The sequence below is a fragment of the Anastrepha ludens genome, chromosome 4 (genome assembly GCF_028408465.1).
Source record: "Anastrepha ludens isolate Willacy chromosome 4, idAnaLude1.1, whole genome shotgun sequence".
Classification (NCBI taxonomy): domain Eukaryota; kingdom Metazoa; phylum Arthropoda; class Insecta; order Diptera; family Tephritidae; genus Anastrepha; species Anastrepha ludens.
The window spans coordinates 4,167,735-4,190,452 of record NC_071500.1 but is presented as its reverse complement, the minus strand read 5'-3'; the positions used below and the strand labels follow the sequence as shown (position 1 = coordinate 4,190,452).

General features: G+C 39.1%; 3 protein-coding genes across 4 annotated transcripts; 2 read left to right on the top strand and 1 right to left on the bottom strand.

Annotated features, from left to right (window-relative positions):
- The first annotated feature begins 506 nt into the window (after window positions 1-506).
- On the top strand, window positions 507-5,207 carry LOC128862436 (kinesin-like protein Klp61F). Its single transcript, XM_054101052.1, has 10 exons — window positions 507-731; window positions 805-1,105; window positions 1,349-1,931; window positions 1,989-2,434; window positions 2,495-2,638; window positions 2,702-2,861; window positions 2,921-4,006; window positions 4,114-4,247; window positions 4,307-4,543; window positions 4,607-5,207. The coding sequence occupies exons 1-10, from the start codon at window positions 643-645 to the stop codon at window positions 4,628-4,630; spliced, it is 3,204 nt and encodes a 1,067-aa protein (XP_053957027.1). The 5' UTR covers window positions 507-642; the 3' UTR covers window positions 4,631-5,207.
- On the bottom strand, window positions 4,978-22,640 carry LOC128862437 (uncharacterized). The gene is made up of 6 exons (XM_054101053.1): window positions 22,327-22,640; window positions 22,017-22,263; window positions 7,453-7,579; window positions 6,153-7,360; window positions 5,552-5,836; window positions 4,978-5,400 (listed from the first exon to the last, which is right to left on the bottom strand). Exons 1-6 carry the CDS (start codon window positions 22,528-22,530, stop codon window positions 5,204-5,206), a joined length of 2,268 nt encoding a protein of 755 aa, XP_053957028.1. The 5' UTR covers window positions 22,531-22,640; the 3' UTR covers window positions 4,978-5,203.
- Window positions 18,606-22,102, top strand: LOC128862440 (uncharacterized PE-PGRS family protein PE_PGRS24). Of its 2 annotated transcripts, XM_054101056.1 has the most exons (3): window positions 18,606-18,740; window positions 20,957-21,968; window positions 22,026-22,102. In XM_054101056.1, the coding sequence occupies exon 2, from the start codon at window positions 20,967-20,969 to the stop codon at window positions 21,939-21,941; it is 975 nt and encodes a 324-aa protein (XP_053957031.1). In that variant the 5' UTR covers window positions 18,606-18,740; window positions 20,957-20,966; the 3' UTR covers window positions 21,942-21,968; window positions 22,026-22,102. The 2 variants fall into 2 exon arrangements, with proteins under 2 accessions (XP_053957031.1, XP_053957030.1); XM_054101055.1 differs by having other exon boundaries at window positions 20,957-22,102.
- Window positions 22,641-22,718: the final 78 nt, after the last annotated feature.

Below are 22,718 nucleotides of genomic sequence, written 5' to 3'. Positions count from 1 at the left end.
TGAGCTTATGTTTAGTATTGCAAATCAGCTCTATACCGGTAGGCGGTGCCGCTAACTCGATATTTTTCGCGATTTCAAGTCCTCTGACAATCACAGATGTGAAATGAATAACAGAAAATGTAAATAAATTATACTCTTCAGCCAACACAAAAAAGTGGGATACCATTAAAATTAAAGAGCTTACCGTCTCAAACATTTTTTACAAATGCAAATACATACTTATCATTTTCAAATACAAATACTGGTCAACACCCTCTACTTAGTTAAGTACTATAAACGTACCTCCTGGAATTGGAAATCTGATATGAATTATGCTTATTATATTATAAACACCCTCTTAATTAATTGAATTCTAATTCGTATGTTCCTTTTGGAATTCAAAATCTGATATGAACTAATATTTTTATTTTTCATTTATTCTTCAGACAATAAGCTTACTGGCAACACTTTTGATTCATGCAACCCTGTGTGTGTGGGGGCAGCACTTCTATTTCGGCCAGCTGTACGAAAGTGAACGAAGCATTTCAAACGGTCGTTTCGAATTCAGTGACTGAAACAAGTAAATAGCAGCGAAATTGTAGTAAACTTTTCTTGTGTACCTCTATATTCTTATTGTGCTATCGTGATAATTATTTCTTTGCGATGAATACATCTGGAGGCAATAACAACGCATCGAGCCATCAACCGCGTAAGATATCTAATCAAAACATTCAGGTGTATGTGCGTGTAAGGTGAGTTGGAACCGACGTCGAATGTTCCCTCAAAATGCTATAAATGTATTATATATTTTGTATGTTTAATTAGGCCCCTAAATGCACGAGAACGTTGCATAAGGTCAGCGGAAGTCATTGACACAATATCGCCCCGTGAAATAGTAACTAGACATACGGTTGATTCGAAGCTGACGAAAAAGTTCACTTTCGATCGCGTATTTGGTACAGACTCGCGTCAGGCAGATGTATACAGCACGGTGGTGGCACCTCTTATTGAAGAGGTGCTGTCGGGCTACAATTGCACTGTATTTGCTTACGGACAAACTGGCACGGGCAAAACGCATACTATGGTTGGCACCGAATGCGCAGAATTGAAATCATCCTGGGAAGACGTAAGTGTAATAATGTACGATTTTATGATTTTTTGAAAAGGGTGCATGTTGGTTTTGGCAGCAGGTAGTTGGGCGATATCTTAGTGGGTGCGAAACCAGTTTTCAATGAAAGATACAAAACAGCCTTGAAATGTTGCTTCTGATTTGAAATTCCTACCTGAGTCTTATGAAAGCTTTTAACATTTGAATTTTATAGATGTTATCGTAAACTGAAGTTTTGTGACGTGTTGTTTGTACTTCTAGGATTCGGATATTGGTATTATACCCCGAGCTTTGAGTCATCTTTTCGATGAGTTACGTATGTTGGAAATGGAATTTTCGATGCGTATTTCCTACTTAGAATTGTATAATGAGGAATTATGTGATTTGCTATCGTCAGATGATAGTGTAAAGATCCGTATCTTCGACGATAGCACGAAGAAGGGTTCTGTAATCATTCAGGGCTTGGAGGAGATACCAGTTCATAGCAAAGACGATGTGTATAAACTTCTCGAGAAAGGAAAAGAGCGACGCAGAACAGCTACGACCTTAATGAATGCACAATCCTCACGATCGCATACAGTGTTTTCAATTTTAGTGCACATTCGTGAAAATGGCATAGATGGAGAAGAAATGTTAAAAATTGGCAAATTAAATTTGGTTGATTTAGCGGGCAGTGAAAATGTTACTAAGGCGGGGAATGAAAAGGGTATACGGGCGCGAGAAACAGTAAATATCAATCAGAGTTTGTTGACATTGGGTCGTGTCATCACAGCTTTAGTGGAACGGACGCCGCATATACCATATCGTGAATCGAAACTAACACGTCTTCTTCAGGAATCATTAGGTAAGTTGGGATCTCTTTAAAAAAAATATACCTCATTCTTAAATTTTCTTTGCAAAGGTGGTCGAACCAAAACATCGATCATTGCCACGATCTCACCTGGTCATAAAGACATAGAAGAAACATTAAGCACGCTTGAATATGCACATCGCGCTAAAAATATTCAAAATAAACCAGAAGTAAATCAAAAGTTAACCAAGAAAACCGTACTTAAAGAATACACGGAGGAGATCGACAAACTAAAACGTGATTTAATGGCAGCTAGGGACAAAAATGGCATTTACTTAGCCGAGGAGACTTATACCGAAATGACATTGAAAATGGACTCACAGCATCGGGAACTAAATGAAAAAATGTTACTTTTAAAGGCACTAAAAGATGAACTGTCAAATAAGGAACGAATCTTTACAGAAGTCAGCCTCAATTTAGTCGAAAAAACAGAGGAGCTGAAGCGTACGGCACAAAATCTTACTCAGACGCAAGGCGTGTTACAACAGACCAAAAGAGTAAATAAAATATATTTGAAATGAAATTAAAATTGTGCTGAATTAGCAAAATCTTTACAGATCCTTAATTGTACAAAAAAGCGTTATAAAGAAAAGAAAGTCTTGTTGCAATCACACATGAAAACCGAAGAGGTGTTAACAAATCAGGCGCTTCAGATACTGGATGTTGCTGATGTTGCTACAAAAGACACACATCAGCTGCATGTAAGCTTATAAATACATCAGTAATTTAGTTTCTCGATTTTAAAATCTAATATTTTTCTGCAGAGCACAATTGAGCGTAGAAAAGATGTTGACGTAAAAATCAAAACTGCTTGTGAACGATTTTCTGAACGAATGCATGATAACTTTGATTTAATGGATAGTAACTTAAGTATCATGAAAGAACAACAACAATCCTATACTCAAATGCTTCTGGAAGAATTTGGTAAGCTGTGTGAGTATGAATTCCTTTAGCTCCTTAAACAAATACTTCTTCTTTCGTAGCCAACTCTGCAAACGTCCACAGAAAGCTGATAAGTAATAGTGGCATGAAAATTAAAAGGGTCAATGACTTATGTAAAGAGTCGCTTGCATCCACCACCTCAATCGTTGAGAAGTGCTCGAAAGTTCTAGGAGATTCTAGTAGTAAACACAAAGATATTTTAACTCAGCTGTTCAAGGAATTGGAAAACAAACAGCTCGAATTGGTTGCGCAGATGCAGAATAAACTGGTAGACTTAATTAAGTTTACCGATCAGCAAAAAGCCACCACAGAAAAAATGTGTAGTACCGTAGTAGAAAGTCTCCACGAGAAGTCTAAAAACCTTCAAACCCATACCACCCAATTAACAGAACGAATTGCTAAAATAAAACAAATCTCGGATGCCAGCGTAGATCAGTTAACAAAACTACAAGTTGAGATCGAAAATGAACGAGCTGCTTCAGCCGAAGAACGCACAGTCATGGAAGAAATCATAGACAAGTTGAATGCTTTGAAGGAAAAGTCGTACAGTAGCAGGCAGTCGCGAGCAAATGAAATTACAAAACTAAAAGTTGAGTTGGAAGAAAATGCGCAGTCGACTATTGAACAACTGCAACAGACCTCTGCGCTATCGCAAGACTTCTGTGAGACGAGTTGTAATCAAGATTTAGCAACACAAAAGGAGTGCGAACAGCATGCCAGTGTTGCACGAGAATTCACTGATCAGCAAGCAAATGTGCACAAATCACTCCAGGAGCAATTGCGCAGCTTGCAAACGGACGGTGGCATGCGTGTAGAAGAGTTCACAACTACAGCTGCTGCCCACTCGGAATACACACAGAAAATGCTGGAAGATTATGCAGATGAAATAAAACGAAGCCGTTTTGACAGTGAACAGAAAATTGAAGAAGCAACTGATGCTGTAAATAAGGGCCTTGCCGAAGATGCTCAACAACTGAAGCAGCACGTAGTAGTCTCAAACGGATTGACCAATTCTTTGCAACAAAATATTCTGAATTATGCAAACACTTACGAAGATCAGATGAAAACTTGTGTAGACGATGTAAACCAGTTTAAGCAAAGTGAGCTCAAGACTTATGCTCCAACAGGTACGAAAATCTCCAACTCCAATCAGAACTTTCAGCGCTGAGACTATTTTAAGCTACTAAAACCCCCCAGGGCACACATTTAATACCTTCTTCTTTTAACGTTTCAGGCACCACTCCATCTAAACGCAACTTTGTGTATCCTCGCTCATTAGCAGCGACATCGCCACACATTGATATCGTAAAACGGTTTCGGCAAGAGAACGATTGGTCGGATTTGGATACTACAGCGCCTATTGATGAAGTATGAAGAGAGCATACAAATGTAGATGTCTGTATATTTAATTGTTTGTTCAATTTTAGGGAAGTGAAGATGAACACGAACTAAGGAATTCGGTTCAAGGAGTGTCCACTACTGAAACCCTATTAAACTCAACCCCTATAGATTTAACGAATGTAGAAACTCCACAACACTATACGTACGCATCCAAAAAGCTAAATGTTCTATCAAAACCACTATGCATCAGTAACTCGCTGTCCAACGGCAGTACGCCGAATAAACCATCCCCAATGCACAATTCGTCAGCACCAATTGCTAGAGTGAGTATTTTTATGATACTAAAATGGGAGTACTGAATGCTATAAATTATGATCAAATTGCAGACAAACAAGGAAAATGTCTCCTGAGTTTCAACGCATGGTATAAGTCAGTAAGAAAATATTGCATCCATATGCCATGGACTCCTCCTAAATACCTGTATTACATTTCTGTATATCTATTTGAAAGAAATATTGCATCTAAGCCACCTTGAAGGTATATTCAACTGCGGATTGGTATACAAATGGAAACACTACTTTTGAAAACTACAGCCTTTTCTCATTTCAACTTTAAACTTGTCAATATATTTATAAAATTGAATAGACAAAAGTGAAGCGTTTACACTAATCACTGCTATTGAATTCGTAATATTTGTTGAACCAGTGTAGCACCACATTGCATGTGACAGAAGTTAAGGAAATCTGCTAGTTTTATAAAAAATAACAAATTTAATCTGCGTTAAACCTTCGTTATGAGCTCCCGTTTATGTCTTCGTAAAATGTTCTTGTGCAAATTTATTTCAGATGCTCTTAATTTGTCTTATGTTTATTTCTAAATGTATTCAACTTTAAACTTAAAACTTTGGTTTGTGTGTGTAAATATTTTGCTTGTTTCATATGCCATTCGCTGATTTATAAATAATAAACAATACTTCGAAACATTTAATCATCGTCTTCTTCGTCCTTTAAAATACCCAAACGACGTGCAACCTCCTTAACATTGGAGATGAATTCCTCCTGCACAAGATTGAAACTCATTGCCAGCAATGCAATGCCGAAGAGCAAATACAACGAACAATAGGCAATTGACTGGCGCGATTCGTCCTTCACTCCTTTCGCGGGCACAAAGTCGCCAAACCCTGGAAGCAAAAACAACACGTTGAAAATATTTGCAATTTGATGACTATTTCGGTGTCTTGGACGTCTCTACCAGGTTTTGTAAATAACATTCGATGAACACGCGAAGCAAGCAAATTGTTATCAATGTGTTATTTCAATTAAAAGACTCACCGATTGTGGTCAAAGTTATGAAACAGAAGTAAGCAGAGTCCAAAAACGACCATTTCTCCCAGTAGGCAAAGAGTGCTGCACCGCCCAAAATGTAACTGATTACCAAAAATACGCACAACCAGATTGGCACTGGGCGATCTTTTGGTGAGATATCACCGTAATAGTCGCTCCAATCATCACCATAGTAGGAGTCATCATCGTAGTCAAAGCTGGGACGTCTGCGTATCTGTCGTTTTACAGGAAATCCCATCGGCGACATTATGCGCGGTGACGGCGGTAAGCGTTCTATGAGTAAGAAGAAATGTGAAATCGTTTAAATAACTGATTAATGTATTTAAAAAAGAGACCAAATAATACTTCGCTATCATTAATTATAAGCAGCCGCCAAGGCAGGGGTTATTTGCGCGCGAATTCTTTGTTCGAAACCTCTCGAAGCCAATAAGCTATTAATCCCTGGGAGCCAATATTAATGGAGCCATATCTGATTGCGAGTCATAGAAAGATTACTTAAAATTCTACAAAAGTTTTCTTTTTACCGCCGCTATGCGCTTATGGGAACCCCCTTTTACTTCGTAACATTTTTGTTAGTAGTTGGCCTTACCTGGTCTCTCTTTTCTATACCTCCGATCTCTATACTTGGATTGATGCGCCATATCACGGTTGTCATATTCGTCGTAAATGTCACGATCGTCTACATAGTAATCATCGTAATCTTCCTCATAGTGCTCAAGTGGAGCGGGTGATTGTCCGCGCTTTGAGCGATTCATTGGATGTGGACCGAAATCGGGTAACTCCAATCTATCGCCAAAGTGTGACTGATGTCCGGATTGTTGTCGGTGTGTTGGCTGTGGAGATGCATGGCGCGGTTGATTGTGGTGTGAATGGTAGGAGCTATCGCCATTGCTGCGCTGATCGTTGTGGTAACTGTTTTTGAGTAGTGCGGAGCGCGGCATTGATTGGCTGCGTGGCATGTGCTTGCCGCGTTGCTCACGGTGCTGGTTATGCTCGAGCTCATCGATTGCATATCGGTTGGGTATGATGGGAGTCTTGCGCACAACTTCCTCATCGACGACGTCCTCGTAATGAATGCGCGGGTCAACAGATTTGGCGCGCGCCGTAACTGGTGCATGTGGTACGGATCGGCCGCGCTGCATTGTGCGAGGATTCATTCGATTGATTTCGCGCATTTCACGTGTCTCACGCGGCGCTTCTCGTAACTCACGCGCCTCACTGCGCGCCGTTGGTGGTGGTGGAGCAACGTCACGGCGTGCACTGGACGCGCGCACTGATCGCATGCTATACGAGCGCTTCGACGGTGGTACGTTTAGATCTTCAATTGAACCAAACCGTTGCTTCGAGTGTCCTACGTAGCGCTCACGTTCGACGGTGTGTCGACCGCGTATGCTTTCGCGGTTACGCATGCTGCGTCCGAATCTTGAGCCACGATTGAGGGTTTGTGTATGTCGGGGCCCCTCATCGTAATACTGTTGGTCGTACTGATAAGGAGGTATATGGCGGTTGCGCTGATGGTTGCTGATGTGTTGATGCCGACGTCCACTACTACGCCCGCCATCGTAGTCGTAACGCCCAGCACGTAATTCCGGATCTGAATAAGCGTGCGGTAAACCCACCGAATTTCCAAAACCGGAATCGCCCGCCGAGCGCTGTGTAAGGCGTATAGATCGTCGTACAGGTGGTGGCTGAGAGCGGGAGGTGTACCGTTGGCCGCGGCTAGAGCGGTGTCGCGGGCGACGTGGACGGCGTGCGGCGCGGGTGCAAACATAACAGCAAACGCGCCAATATATGAATCTGCATAAAATTTAATGGAATATACACACATACAGATGCATAAGTATTTATTTAGATCCGTAGTTAATATTCAATTGCTTTCGATTACCAACCTGAAAGAAGTGGCCATCACATCCCCGATGTTGGAAAGGCACAGCAGCATGAGAGGAATGCCCACAATAGCATAAAAAATGGTGGTCACTTTACCCCAGTCCGTCCGCGGAGATATGTGTCCATAGCCTGAAAATCAATCCAAAAGTAGGTAGGTCATTTGAAATGCATGGCCGAATCCTTATTTAATTATTTATAAACGCCCTAAGCTCCATATTTAAGTCTATGCATTTCAATCCTTAAAGACTGTGGCACAAAAGTAACTCCTTAAAGTAACTTAGATTAAACTGTTGATATATTACTTACATATATAAGTATTTGAAAACAATTATAATATATAATTCAAAAGATTTAAAAAATCCACTCTTGAAAGCGAGAAATCAAGAACAACATCACTGTCAACCCTCCGTTGATACCTTTTCTAAAACCCAAGACTTTTTCGACTTTTTACGTGAATTTAGCATATTTCCATTATAGCTAACGACTTGAGCTTTCAGCAGCTTCCTAAAAATGAATTTTCTTTATGGATATAACCTTTTAAAAATGGTCTCCGAACACGAACAAAGAGGCCAGACCCATGTGTCCAACCAAGGGTTAATGGAATTTAATTCACGTAAAGCGCGAGTAATGGGAGCATTTCTGGCATACTTAGTTTTAAAACTTTCCCCACAAAAAGGGTAGAGGTTCCAAGGCACAATCAATGACTCCAGTCATAATATTACAAACAAAGTATAGACCTGAAATTTCTAAGAACTTGAGACTTATGAGCATGAGTCGAGCAGGATATGATGGAATGGCATAAATAAAGTTCCGAGACCGAAGGCCACTTTTGAGAAACGTTTTTTGCACACGCTCGATTCTATTGACAGCCTGCTGACACCTGGTCTCCAAATAAAAAAGTTATTTTAATATTTAGATTAACTTGATGGCATAGAGATCAGAGAGCTTGGTGGTATCCCGTCTGACGAAGCCCAGTACGGAGAACGATTTTGTAGTCATTTAATTTATATGGTTACTAAAGGAAAATTTGTTATTAAAGACGACGCCAAGGTCCTTAATCCCACTAACACACTGCAGGACACAAGTCGAGATGCTGTACTTAGAACGCACGATTTTGGATGTTTTCGAGTAAGTCATTTGAAACCACTTGTACAAGTTCAGCGAAAGTCGTGATTTCTGGCACCACAGGTAAGGCCTATCAATATCGCCTTGAAGATGAATGGCGATCTCTTGATCAGTGATCACTGAGAAGATTTTAAGATCATCAGCATAAAGTAAACATTTAGCTAATACTTTTGATACTTTGCGGAACACCAGAGGGGACAGCAAAAGGAGTAGATGAAATGCCCACTATTGTTAGAACACAACGTCTACTGCAGAAATAAGAGTTTATCCATTGCAGAAAAGTTGAATCTGGCGAAGTGCATGTGCAGACAACATCGAGGATGCGCTTAGCAGCGGTTACTTAACTAATTTATAGCAGGGTGATCAGATTGGAGGTACTTTTTCCAATAGGGGTTTTTCGACAGACCACGCATGACTACTGTCAAACTAAATACATAATTTCTTTGGAAAGGTTTACACCTCAACAACGTTTAAAAATCGTACAATTGTGTTACTAAAATCGACGCTCTGTGAAAAGAGTTCATCGCGCGCTCAGACCAACTTATGGCGATCTCCACAACATTTGGTTCAAACAAGATGGCGTTATTTGCCATAAAGCCTGTGAAACTATTGATTTACTACGTCGTCGTTTCGGTGAACTCTTTAGCTCTCGTCTCGGGCCAGTAGATTGGCCACTAAGATCGTGTGATATCAAACCTTTGGACTTTTATTTGCGGGGGCATGTAAAGTCTTAATAATTTGTGGATAAACCAGCTTCGAAGCCAACATTACTCGTGTCAATCCAAATTGGTGTTTGCGGATGGTCGAATTACGGCGCAGTTGTGGCCAACATTTGAAAGGGATTATCTTTAAAACATAAATGTCACGAATGGTTCTACACAAAAATAATAAAGATTGCACAATCAATTTGAGTTTTCGCTGTTTTACTTCAATTCATAATCCGACACCTCTAAATAGATCACCCTTTGTTATCGATTTCTATCCAAAGTGGCACGACATTATTCAAAAATTAATTTTAATGGCCAAAGCCGCATCATTAGCATCCAAGTACAATTAAACAATTCAAACGGGACACATTCGAGAAAGGATATACTAGTACATATGGATGTATGTATTTACGCAAGCTCTTCAGCATGAGTCGTAATGAAGAGAGGACTCCAACTAGTGGCATTTATTTACTAAATTCTAACTGAATGAACAAAAGAACCGACAATTACTGGATCGGACAGTGTATAGACAGACAATTAACGGCATATATCGGGAGACTCTTATCACCTTCTTAAGCTCCCGACCCCCGAATGCCGTCATCGGAGTCCAACTACCACCCAATGCAGACGAATAGCTCCAATTTCCCCGAAACTCCCTTGGCGCAATTAAGTTCTGGATACAGTAGCAGGTTAAGCTCCTGCCTATCCAGAATCGACCCCAACATACTAAACATATGTCCGGCATGTGAAGGCACCCCGCACGACACTAACCACCTTTTCACATGTCCCATCAAACCTACTCATCTAACACCCCTCTGAACCCAACCTGTCGAAACAACAGGTTTCCTGGGCCTACCGTTGGATGAGCTAGACGAAGATGACATGATTACATTACACTGGCAGTGAAAAGTTACTGCTTCAACAAAAACATGTTAGAAGACATCTGCGTGGACCTTTGGGCTCTTCCACTACTATGTCAATCGCCACCTTATTAGTCCATACCCCTCTAAATACCTTTATTCGCTCAATCTTACTTTTATCTCATCAACCACCACCTATCGCAGATGAAGAGCTGGAATTGGCCGTGAGCTCCATTTGAACAAACTTCTGCTTATCCAGAAAAAGTCCCAACACACTGAACCCATAAACCTATCATCAGAAGACCTCTGTTCCGACAACTTTTAGTTTCCCTGGTCTAACAAAACAGACACAACATTGGATTCCATTGATACACTTTACTATTCATATCAAATCTAATAACTACGCATAGGCCGAGTGACATATCGGCGAAAGGTTTAGGGTAATTTTTCAAATAATTTTTCAAATAATTTTTCATAGAGATCCTTTGCAGGAAATGAAAATCCTCCGAGTGCAATCCTCGCAATAGGTGACCGCTATTAGAAAAAACTTTTTCGTTTTGATCTTTCACGCACGGAGATTCGAACTTATGCACTCCCGAATGGTAGTCAGGCACCAACCCATTCGACTACGGCGGTCCTTATTTTACAAGAAGAATTCCCTATGGATGAAGTACAGGAAAATTATATCGAATAAAGCAAATAATTGAATATCTATTTGCTTTCTTATTTTTCAGACAATCTGTAAATGCATGACAGTACTTAATTTGAATTCTTAAAGTGTTAAGATTCTATTAAATCAACATGACGAAATGTGGATGGTTTACATTTCGAATTAAATTGGAAAAATATTCAGCATTAAAAATTGTTAAATGGCTTAAAACATACATACATACACACATACATACATATGTATGTGGCAATACTTAATAAACGGCTATAAAAAACTCATTCAAAGTAATAGGGCAATGTGGCAAGCGCTTGCTGTTTGGCTTACAATTATAAACTACATTTGTATTTTTAATAATTATACATATATACTGGTACAGTGAAACCTCTCCTAACGGACACCTCCATTAAACAGGCATCACCCTTGTGTGGACATTTTTTCCTCTACAAAGTTTTAATTATACATTTCGGAACAAATTACTCTCTCTTAAGCGGGCACTCTTGGCCGGACGCGGACAATTATTTTTTATAAAATTAACACAAAAAACTCTATTGAGCGGATTCGAACAAAATATAAAAAAGTCAGTGAACAGTTACTTGCATACATACCTACATACTTACTAAATGGAGAAAAGGGGACTTCCTGGACAAAGTGTGAAGTTTTTTCATGCACTCATTTATAGGGTTTTCCAAACAGAGGTGTTATTTTGATATTTAAAGAAAAATGCTAATTTTAAATATAAATGATCGGATGTTTATTTCATTATATAGAGGAAAGTATGCCGTTAATAGTGCAAAATAACATCAGGCAAATGACCACCACGACTACGCTTACAAGACGATATCCTTTTCATGAAATTTTCCATAACCGAATTGCAAAGTGGCTGCCCTATGTTCTCGATAACCTCACGAATTCCATCTTTGGAATGTTGGCGTAGACCTTCTCTTTCACGTGCCCCAAAGGAAAAAGTCACAAGGTGTTAAATCACAAGATCTCGGTGGCCAATTGTGATCACCTCTTCGAGAGATAACACGGTCCGGAAAGTTTTCCTGTAAAACGTCAATGGTTTCATTGCTTGTGTGGCACGTAGCGCCGTCTTGTTGAAAATAAACGTTGTCCAGATCAATACCATCCAATATCGGCCATAAAAAATGTCTTGATAGCGCAATCCATTCACCTGTAACTCCTGCTATTGGAAAACCCATTAGTTTGGTTAGCGTAGTGATTTTATTAACACTTACGAGAAAAGCAATTTGCTTTTCTAATCAAATCTTGCAAACATAATTTTCCCACATAAAAAAATAAATAATTCAATAGATTTGGCATAATGTCATCACTGAGTCTCTGTATGAAATATTTAAAGAAATAAATCCGATTTTCCTATTAGATTCAAAATTGGAAAAACACAGGCTGCGTTTATCGTGAAAAATAAAGAGATTATTGTTATTGATAAGATTATTGGAAAATAATAGTTTCCTTTTGAAAAAGTAAAAAAAAAACTTACGTCAATCGACAATTTCCCAGTTTTTTACGAATGAATTTAATTATCTAGTTTATGTAGTTTATTAACTGAAATTAAATATTTATATGTATATAATACTTCACATGCACGGAATAAAAAAAAAATATTGGATTTGTTTTGCATTTCTTTTTTAAGTATATAATATCTTAAAAATATTGTGTGAAAATTTGAAGTGAATCCGTCAAATACTTTTCAAGTTATTCAACAATTAACAAAGGGCGCTCGAGCGATCTGGTGTTTTCGAGAGCAAGTAGCGAAACTTGAAATGCGTTTTTCTCAAAACTATGTTTTTTAAACTGGCCATCACAGTAACTAAAAAGCTGTTTGGTAGATTTCAATAAAATACTGCAATACTGCTTTTGAAAAACATAAAATACTCGTGCCTGATCGAAGGATTTTTTTTTTCAAAAATTTAAATTTTTTTTGAACAATTAATTGTCGGTTTTTTTCACGAAAAATATTTCCTGACGATGCCATATTGTTCATTTAAAACCAAAAAAGCTTCGGTGAGGCACAAGATTATCTATTAATAAAACTAATTTCTCTTGTCCGATTGATTTTAGATGAACCTCCAAGGACTTGTGATGATCACCGCAAGGGACTTCTGGAGAAACGCGCTCCACACAAACAGCAATAACTTTTATTATTATTAATTTTTTTTTTTGAAATTTCGCTAAAGTCTAGTCGAAACATGATGTATTAATGCTATGTTTTTATTTTTGTAAAATAAAGCAACTGACTAGCAAAAAAAAACATTATTGAAAATCATCATTTTCTCGGGCCTCTGACTACCCCTAACCCCTTATGCAAATAACTGAAATATGCGCTTTTCAAAAAATACCTACACATTTTTGTTTAAATTGAATAGTATCAATATCTTTTATTCAAATAAGAAATAGTGTTCAATTAATTTAAAAATAAAAGTTCTAAAATAAGCGGACACGAAAGTTGACCGAAAGTGAGTATCCGCCCAAAGGAGGTTTCACTGTACCTACATATGTGTATTCTGTATCCTATAATCCTATACATATGCCTATGCATGTATGCGTCAGTGCAATATGAAGCATTCGATGCCATTGAAAATTGGTCAACCAACTGTAACGCATTGGGCAAGGCTCCCCAATGATCAGACGCATTTCACATACGAGTACAATACGAGCAATGCGATTTGTTGAACTTTTATTCATTCCGCGCAATTATGATTTTTATGAAATACCTACTTGAACGAGTACTACGTTCATGCGAATGAGTAACTCAGAACTTGCGGTTTCCATTGTTTATGTGTCTCCTAATAGCGCATGACACACTTTAAATTCAATTGCTGGAGTCACCATTTTGAGCGACTGTTTGCATGCCCGCCGATTGTGCAGGAAATGTGAGTCAAATTACCAGCAGTGGTAGATTTGCAATTAAGTGAAGTTGTGAATTTGTGAAGTTGCGAAGTTGTCATTTTCTAATCAGTACTTTTTTATTTGCTTTTGGCTTGCTTTTAATGCAAGAAAATGCAAATGCCCATAAACAAATTCGTGGCTCAAGTCAATGTACGCCATTGGGGTGTGCGATACAGACATACAGTCCGGTTCACTTGAATAGAGGCACTCCGCTTGCCTACATTATTTGCGCATTAAAACTGAAAAAATTAATATTGTAATTTTTTTAGTCATTAATTTTTTTGCCGAAAACTTCTTAATTCTATAATAATAAAATGGGTAAGCAGAAAGGTGTAACAAATCGCGAAAAAGGACAAATCAATTGGCATCAAATTCCACCCTTTCAACAGCAAAAATTAAAGAAATGGTAAATTTTGCAGCCAGCAAATCCACCATTCGAGCAGCTATTCTAAAAGTGCCACATCTGAAGCATAAAAAATTACAAAAAAATACCACTTTTGAATAGATTTTGCAATCGACCACATAGCTTGGAGTTCTGTTACAAATAACGGCCCCGCTGAATGGAAAAATCTAGTATTTAATGACTTAAGAAAGGAGGAAAGCTACCTGAGTGGGCATCACAGCCGTGAAGATTATGGTATGAGGAGCTATATCGTAATATGGCGTGTTCGAATTGAAAATTGTAGGCCAAAAAATTACGGGGACAGCTATAAAGCTCTGTTGAAATCATCTTTCCCCGAGATTCGCGAAACATTTGGAGCTATTAATTGGATCTTTCAAAAGGATAATTCATTTGTATACACCTCAAGTGTGGTGAGAACTTGGACTGCGTCTCAAAACGTTGAAACTTTTGCATGGCCACCGTATTTCCCAGATCTGAACATTATGGAAAATCTATGATGGCTTGCTCGTAAAGTTTATAAGAATTGGCAACATTTTTTATAATTAAAACGGTCTAGTCTTAAATTTCATTAGGCTCCCTGGAGGCTATACATTCATCAACGCATTTACGAAGTAATTTATAAACAAGGTGGCATCACAAACTATTAAGCTTTAAATAATAAATGTAAAAAAAGAGATTTTCTATATTTATTGTATATATTTTCTATATTATCTTATTTGGTCGGTCAGTGCCTCCATTCTAGTGAACCAATAAATCAAGATCAGTATTACAGCTGCTGAAGTTTTACTACTGCGAAATACCGTTAGATGGAATAATATTTTGACGCATGTCGAGTAAAGTACAGTCTTCACTTGAATTATCCGAAAACTTTGGATTACTAACGAATCAAATACGGTTGTTTTAATAACCATTTTCTTCCATAAAAATTACTGCCTCTAATCAAGTGAACCGGAAGGTACCATATATTTGTACATATTTTTTTAAATTTCGACACAAACTAACTACAGACATTGTAAGCAAATGTAGTTGGAGTTACCTTAAACGAAGCTCTTAACGTATCGTCGGCATTTCCGCGTGGTGGCCAAAACCATTTGTTTTGATTGGCCGCCGCGGTCACTAAACTCCAATTTGTGCTTTTACGAAAGCCACAAAAATTAAATGACAATAACTTTACTAACAAATTAATGCATTAATATAACACACATACATGCATATGTATGTTTGAGCGTAGGGTACCTGTTTTTGAGACTAAAAATAAAAATGTGTTTGGGAAATACCTAAAACACATAGCCGCCACAGCGTCCAGAACTGACCTTGACTAACGTAATGAATTTTTGGCTTGAAGTGTCGGCGCTGTGCATTGGAGCGTGGAATATGCGGAAAGCGCTGCTATTCCACTGCTACAATCCGCTCACAATCATTGTCCAATCATCACCAACACTCGGACACTTAGTCGTAGATACAATGAAATGTGAACATCCAAATCAAAACCAAACTTTGGAGGTCAAACACGTGAGAATGCCACTGTGGTGGTTGGACAGTTGGCTAGAGCAGCAGCGGTGATCTAAATGCACACATACATATATACATACATGGATGCATGTGTGCATGTATGCGTGAGTGGGTGAGTTGGTTTAAATTCCGAACTAATTCATTTACATTTCATTTTGAAAATGGGAATAAAATAGCATCTAATCTACTATTTTGACTGCATCCACAGATGTACACATTTACATACATACATGCAGGCATATCTATATAGCAGATGATTGATTACACAGTCACATTGAAGTTCAATGCTGCTATTTTATATTTTATATTTTTATTTTTTATCATAATTTTTTTTTTTTTTTTTTTAAATGTGCTGTTATCTCATTTCAAGTTGAGTAATCGGCAGTGGTATGTGTATATATTTGAAGACTCGAATTTTAATTTTCCACTATAAAATTGTTTTTGTATATTGTGCCAGCACTCAATATATCCATAACATGCACTTTTGGGGTGATGTGTTTATCGGTATTGGCTTTGGTATTTCGGTCCCATTTCGTATTCCTCTCACGACATCACCGAAAACAACAAATATTCACTTAATTTACATACACACGCATTTACATATTTTCACTTTGCCCAAAGCGGTGCCAAAGATCCCTTTCGAGCGTTAAATTGCTAATTCATCGAATGATATACATAATGATTTATTCGAACATTTATTGGGCGTCAAATATGCAGTGATTAATGGAGGTATAATGCCAGTGACCACTGAATGATGTCGATTGTTGGTGATGATTGCTGCAAAGACAGCGCCCACACACTCACACACACCCTCCCAAATGCCCAAATGTTGCATGTCGCGCAATGCGCCCACTGCAACATCGCCGTGATCATTGATTAGAACGTCTTACGAGGGTGCATCAAGAATCAGAACGGGTGGCATTGGCAACCCAAATCCAACAGTTTGTTTACAGAGAAACATCTTGCAAAGGAGCCCATCCAATTTTCCGACAAATCTCGCAAATGGTTTGTTATGACAGCCACTTGAAACAAGCGTCTACGGGAATTCACGCGAAAATGTATAAAAGTGAATTTAATGCGCTCTCTAAACTTTATCTTTAGCTCGCAAAAACCATTACACAATTAAAAGGATTACATTACAAGTATTATGTGGACTTTTCACAATCGATTGATTGTTTTCACCCCTTGTTTACATAAATTCCCTGTGGTTATAGTAGCACAAGCGGCCCCGAATGTTCTAGTCGACCAATTGAGGTCAGAACACAAGAAATGGTAGCCGCTACAGGTTCATGACATATGCACATAGATCAGTAATTTTAGTTTTGCATAAATATTTGTATATGGAATTACTGTCCGCGAAATAGGGTTTCTCCTCCTTCTTCCCTCTTTGTTCACATTTTACACTAAAAACAATTGTTTGAAACTTCAAAGGAGCCTTGCAGGAGTTTTTGCACCGTTTCAGAACCTTCGACGACATATGAATTCATCACAGCATACTACCAGAGGCGAAGAAACAGTCGAGACAGTGAACTTCCCGTTGCGAATTGCAGACGAGGAAGACCGTATTGGAGTGAGGTTTAACACACCAGACAGGGCAAGTCTGATGTCTTGTCTACAACACCTTTACAACGAGGCTTCCACGCTCAACAAACAACTTTTGCTAGGTTGCCACCGTAGGAATCACCTCTGAAGGCATTTGCTATAGCTTTAGATACTTGGGAGCATCTTGGGAGACATCTCTTCGACTGCACCGACGAGATCCAGTACCAAACACAACTACAACTACTCGAAGGGACACTATATAGAAAGACATTGAGCATACATCGGGACACTCTCACCACTTTCCTAAACTTCCGACCCCCAAATGCCGTTTTCAGAGTACAACCACCACCTATTACAGACGAAGAGCTTCAGCTGCTGGTGAGACTGGCATAACTTTAGCTCAATTACGGTTCGGATTTTGAAGCAGGTTATAGGTATACCTACCTATACAAAATCGATCACAACATTCTTAATATATGTCCGGCATGTGAAGGTACACCGCACGATACTAACCACCGATTCATAAGCTCTCTTAAACCCATTCCCGCTGGACCCAACCTGTCCGTTTTCTGTGCCTACCGTTAGATGAGTTAGGGCCTAGTGAACTGCTACAACAAGGTCGGGATATCAGCCAAAAAGGTGCTGGTGACAGTTTTTTGGATTGCGCGCATCACTCTCATGGACTACCTTGAAAAGGGGAATGAATTAAGGAAGGAATTTACAAACTTTTTTACAAATATAAGAAAATAGCTTAACGGTAAAGATTTGGGTTGAATGAAGAGGCAAATACCTATTTTGAGGACCTCGAGAAGTCGTATTATTTGGAGGATAACGAAAAGTTGGGAGAAATGCTTGATGAAGTGTTTCGAACGATCGAGAGACTTTGTAGAAAAATAGGCCTTGCAACTGATTTCAATGTTCAGAGACTTCTTGACCACCCTCATATTGCATCTTCGGCGATCGGGTGGTTTACGCAAAGACCACCAATAGCCACAAACCACAAAGAAACGTGCCATCGCGAAGCCGCTAATGAGTAATGACAATTTGACAATGCAGATATTTCCTCAGAAATGGTCGATTGATTTTATTTTGAATGAAGGCGTTTCAACCATACAGTTACGATGTACTTATGGGCCTATTTGCAACAAACTTACAATAATGCAAAGGCTGCTTCTACCAAACTGCGGCATTATTATTAATATTTTATTTTTTTTCTTGTCAAACACACACCAAGCACCGGCAAATTTCGGCTGGGAGCCGTCATCATTAAATGTGGATTAATAATTCTTTTTTTTTTAAATAGCTTTTATTATTATTTTTTATTGGGCGCAGAAGTCGATGACGCTTCGCTTGGCGTTTCGCACGGTTGATTTTTTTGATATAAGAAGCGTGTGGCCAACTCATGCCAAATTATTCTACCGACAACCAGCGACGCGTTCAAACGCAGCACAACAAAAAGAAGGCATATTTCATTTCATTTCGTCTGGGGCAAAGCAGAAGAAGTGCAGGGTAGAAGGATATATTCAAACAAGTGCGAGCAAGTGGAATATTTCAAGTGAAGGTGATTAAAGAAGTAAAAAAAAAAAATTATATTGTAGTAAAATTCAAATAACAAGACAGAATAACTGCAAAAATTGCAATATCTAAATTTCGAAAATTATGTAAGACGTGCATTTGTATGTGTTTACATGTACAGCCTGCCTGTGATTTAATATCAAAGAGACTAGAGGTACCTTGGTTTCTGAAATGGTTTTTAAGTGACTAAATATTTGCAAGGACATCAACATAGGCAATCAAAGAAAGTTCCACCGGATTCCAAAGAAGAACCCTTTTGGCCTAAAGAGGTATATCAAGCAATGCAAGTGAGAATTGGGCAAGAAAATAAAAAAATGCACCTAAAACTTCCACAGAACCTTATAAATTTTGTGTAGTGGGAAATAGCGTCGTTGGATACACAAACTGTTTGCTGTAAACAACGTTTTCACTCTACTTTAACAAAAAAAAAAACACCGTAACATTTCAACTGCCTAATTACATATTTTGTTCAAATTTAGAAATATTTTTCTGCCCGAAGTTTGTCCAGGTGTTAGCAGTCAAGCGATATCTTCCTTGCAACCACAGGTGGAGAAACATTTTGAAAGACTGCGAGTGCATTCATTTTATTATAAATAGAAATATAATATGAATTCTAATAGCCTAGACAGACGGGGGCGTTAATCGAGATTTACTACTTAATATTGAACTATCTCCAGAATCAAGTGCAACTAATGTGGATTCACAACTAGACTTGATCCACATAATTTAAGCGGATTAGGGGATTTTTTCGGACATTGCAGAAAAATAACAGTTAATATCTATTGTGAATGGAAAATAATGAAACTTTTAAAGAGAAGAACGAGAAAACCTGGATACTATGCCACTCTAGTTTGCTCCAACACGTTCAAAATTACATTAATTGTTTTGATATTTCGGAGTTAGAGAAATTGCAATTTTCTTAGTATCAGCGCGGATAATACCCGTATTTGTTGCCTGCGGTCCATAGGATACGCGTAATAACCATCTGTTTCACTACAATTTTAATCAGAATTAACTGCACCGTTAATCCCGATTATCGCTGCCGTCTGTCTAGGCTATAAGAAAGCATTAAATACCGCTATAGAGTATATTATGATACAAAATAAGAAATTGTAAAATTGTAGTTGCTATCAAGTCTTCGTTTTTCAAATTAGAGCATCTTTCTGCTGTCCCAGCAATCCGTGATCAGTTGGCTTTACGCTAACGCAATTATCCGAAAATTTTTGGAGATGTTTTAGGCATTAACAAAAAAAAATTACAAAAATTACGTTGATATTTTTCACTATTTCCAGTAAGAAAAACCCAGATTTGTCTGCGCACTACTCGATCCTCGTTCTCTCACTACCACATAAGTCCAAACCAGTGTGGAGAAGTTTTCAAAGCTACTTTTCTCTCAATGCCGCCTAACCTTCCAATGCCACTTAGCATCTTCTTTTCCCAGCCGAAAAGATAGAATGAGTATTCCGCCGTTAGTTTGCTTGCCGACCACTCGACACTAATATTACTTTCTTCATGACTGCGTGATTAACATTTCGAAGTGCACAGATTCGAAACTTCGGACGCGAAACACCAACTGATAGAAAAAGTTTTTTCCAGTGACAGTCGCTCCTCGGCAGACAAGGGCAAACCTCCCAGTGTATTTCTGCTATGACAAAGCTCCGCCAGCCGTGCGGAGGCGACGTAAAACTGCAGGTCCGTCCACATGTGGAAAACATGAAGACGCACACACAAATAGGAGGAGGAACTCGGCCAAATACCCAAAACAGGGTCTAAGCTTCAATTATATTTACATATATATGGTATATACATATGTTACGATGGCACAATCTCGATCTTGTCATGCAACTTTAAGCTTGTCTTGATGTCCAGGACATGTCTACATAGCTCGGATTAGAAGAACGGGAAGTTACCTTGCCGTCTAACGGCGAAAGCTATATTTCTGTATTATATTATATTTCTGTTTGTCTATAAGAAGCTGGGTGTACATCTTGCAACCTTTCCTGATACTATCAGGCCTGATACCAGCTTAGACTTACTGCAAGGTGATTCAATGAGTTTCAGTTTTCTATTTCTACTGGAGCAAATGCTCGAGACCTATATTCTAGGCCTGGACTGTTGGTGTCTTAAAAAATGCAAGCATTTTAATTTACACACATACACACATATGTACGTATAATAAAGAATCAACTGCTCTCATTTCAGGTAAAAAAGAATGAGTCATTTACAAGTTCTGATAGCACTCACAACACTTCTGTGTAGTGTATTTGGTGCCAACGAAGATGCCCATTGGGTGTGGCCCAAGCGAGGCGACAGTGAGCACCGACCACGTCCTTTTCATAATGAAATTTCAGCCAGATATCAGGGCAGTGCACTAAGGCGTAATGCGCGCGCACGCGATCGCGAACCGACTACTAGGCGCCCACTGCCGGGTCAACCACAAAATGATGAGATCGACGACTATCCAGATGAAGAAGTAAATACAAATGTTGGCACACGCAATTATCCTTACCCGCCCTTCGGCAATGGGCAGCAGTTTGGCATAAACAATTACCCGAGTTTCGGCGGTATTGGTGGCCCTGCTGGTGGCGGCAATGGCATTTTGGTTGGACCTGGTGGGCCAACGGGTATAATTGGTCGGCCTCAACCACAATATCCGGGTGCATTTCCCGCGAATGGCTTTATAGGTCAACCTGGAGTTGGATTTCCAGCACAACCAGGCATTTTCGGAGGCGGAAATGCCGGAGGAAGTGGATACATAGGACCAGAAACTGGTCTAAGTCCTGGATTTGGTGGACAATTTGGCGGAGCGGGTCAATTTGCAAGCGGGCAATATCCGGCTGGTGGTCAGTACCCAATTGGCGGACAATTTGAGGTAAACGGACAATATCCCGGAGCTTTTGCGGCAGGCGGTACACAATATCCTGGTGGTCAGGCCCAAGGCAACCAGTTTCCAGCCGCACAATACCCCAGCGGTGGACCACAGTACACCGAAGGTTATGGGTTTCCAGCCTATATCCAATACTCAGGAGGAAGTCCCTTCGGCTATGCCACAACTTTCAATGACAATGAAAACACAAATCGGAACCTAGAAGCTGAGGGAAAGAGTGCAGTCAGAGTGAAAAGTAGCAAACTAACCGATCAAGTGGATGACAAGATCAGCAAAGGTTTTACCAAAGTGCCGAATTAGACAGATTACCTATAGCTGTAATGTAATGTAAATATATTTAAGTAGTTTTAACTTTTAAAGAAATTTTACACTCACCTATGGTAGTTATAACGATGATCGAATAAAAAAGTGAGCCAGCAAAGGTCCATTGTGACTTTCGGACGTCCTCATCACCATCCCAACCGTTAGTTTTAATGGCAGTCACTATTTGCTTTTCAAAACTAGCCAAATCCTTCATCACATTGGCGATCCAATCATTTTCGGAGAGGACAGATGCATTATCGGAGAAATGCCAAATTTTATCAGTTAAATTTAAACGCAAGTACTGAATGTCCCTTTTCACCTACAAGACACAGAAGCAAATTCTTTATGCAACTACAACAATTTTAGCAGAATTTTAGCTTACTTCAATCTCGTGTGGCATTTCCAAGTGTTGAAAGAGGTAAGCGCCGCCAACGCAATATGAGACCACCATTAACACCAGAATCACATGCGACACAACACACGAAATGACTTTCCATGAAAAGCAAATCGCAGTAATGCATTTTCCGCGCGTCGGCTTTTGGTCAAGCATATGCGGCGGCAATGACTGCGCGCGCCGAGCCGACATGTCGCCAACTCTCTATGCTTGCACCCAATCCACTCTGCTAAAAACCGATCTTTAATGTTATTTTATGAGAAACTTTTTGGATTTGTATATTTATTGCATTACAGATGTAAGTCGGAGAGCACACAAATGCGCTATGTTTATCACCGCGGGATAGCCCAATAGCCAAAATACCTACACACGCTCGGAGC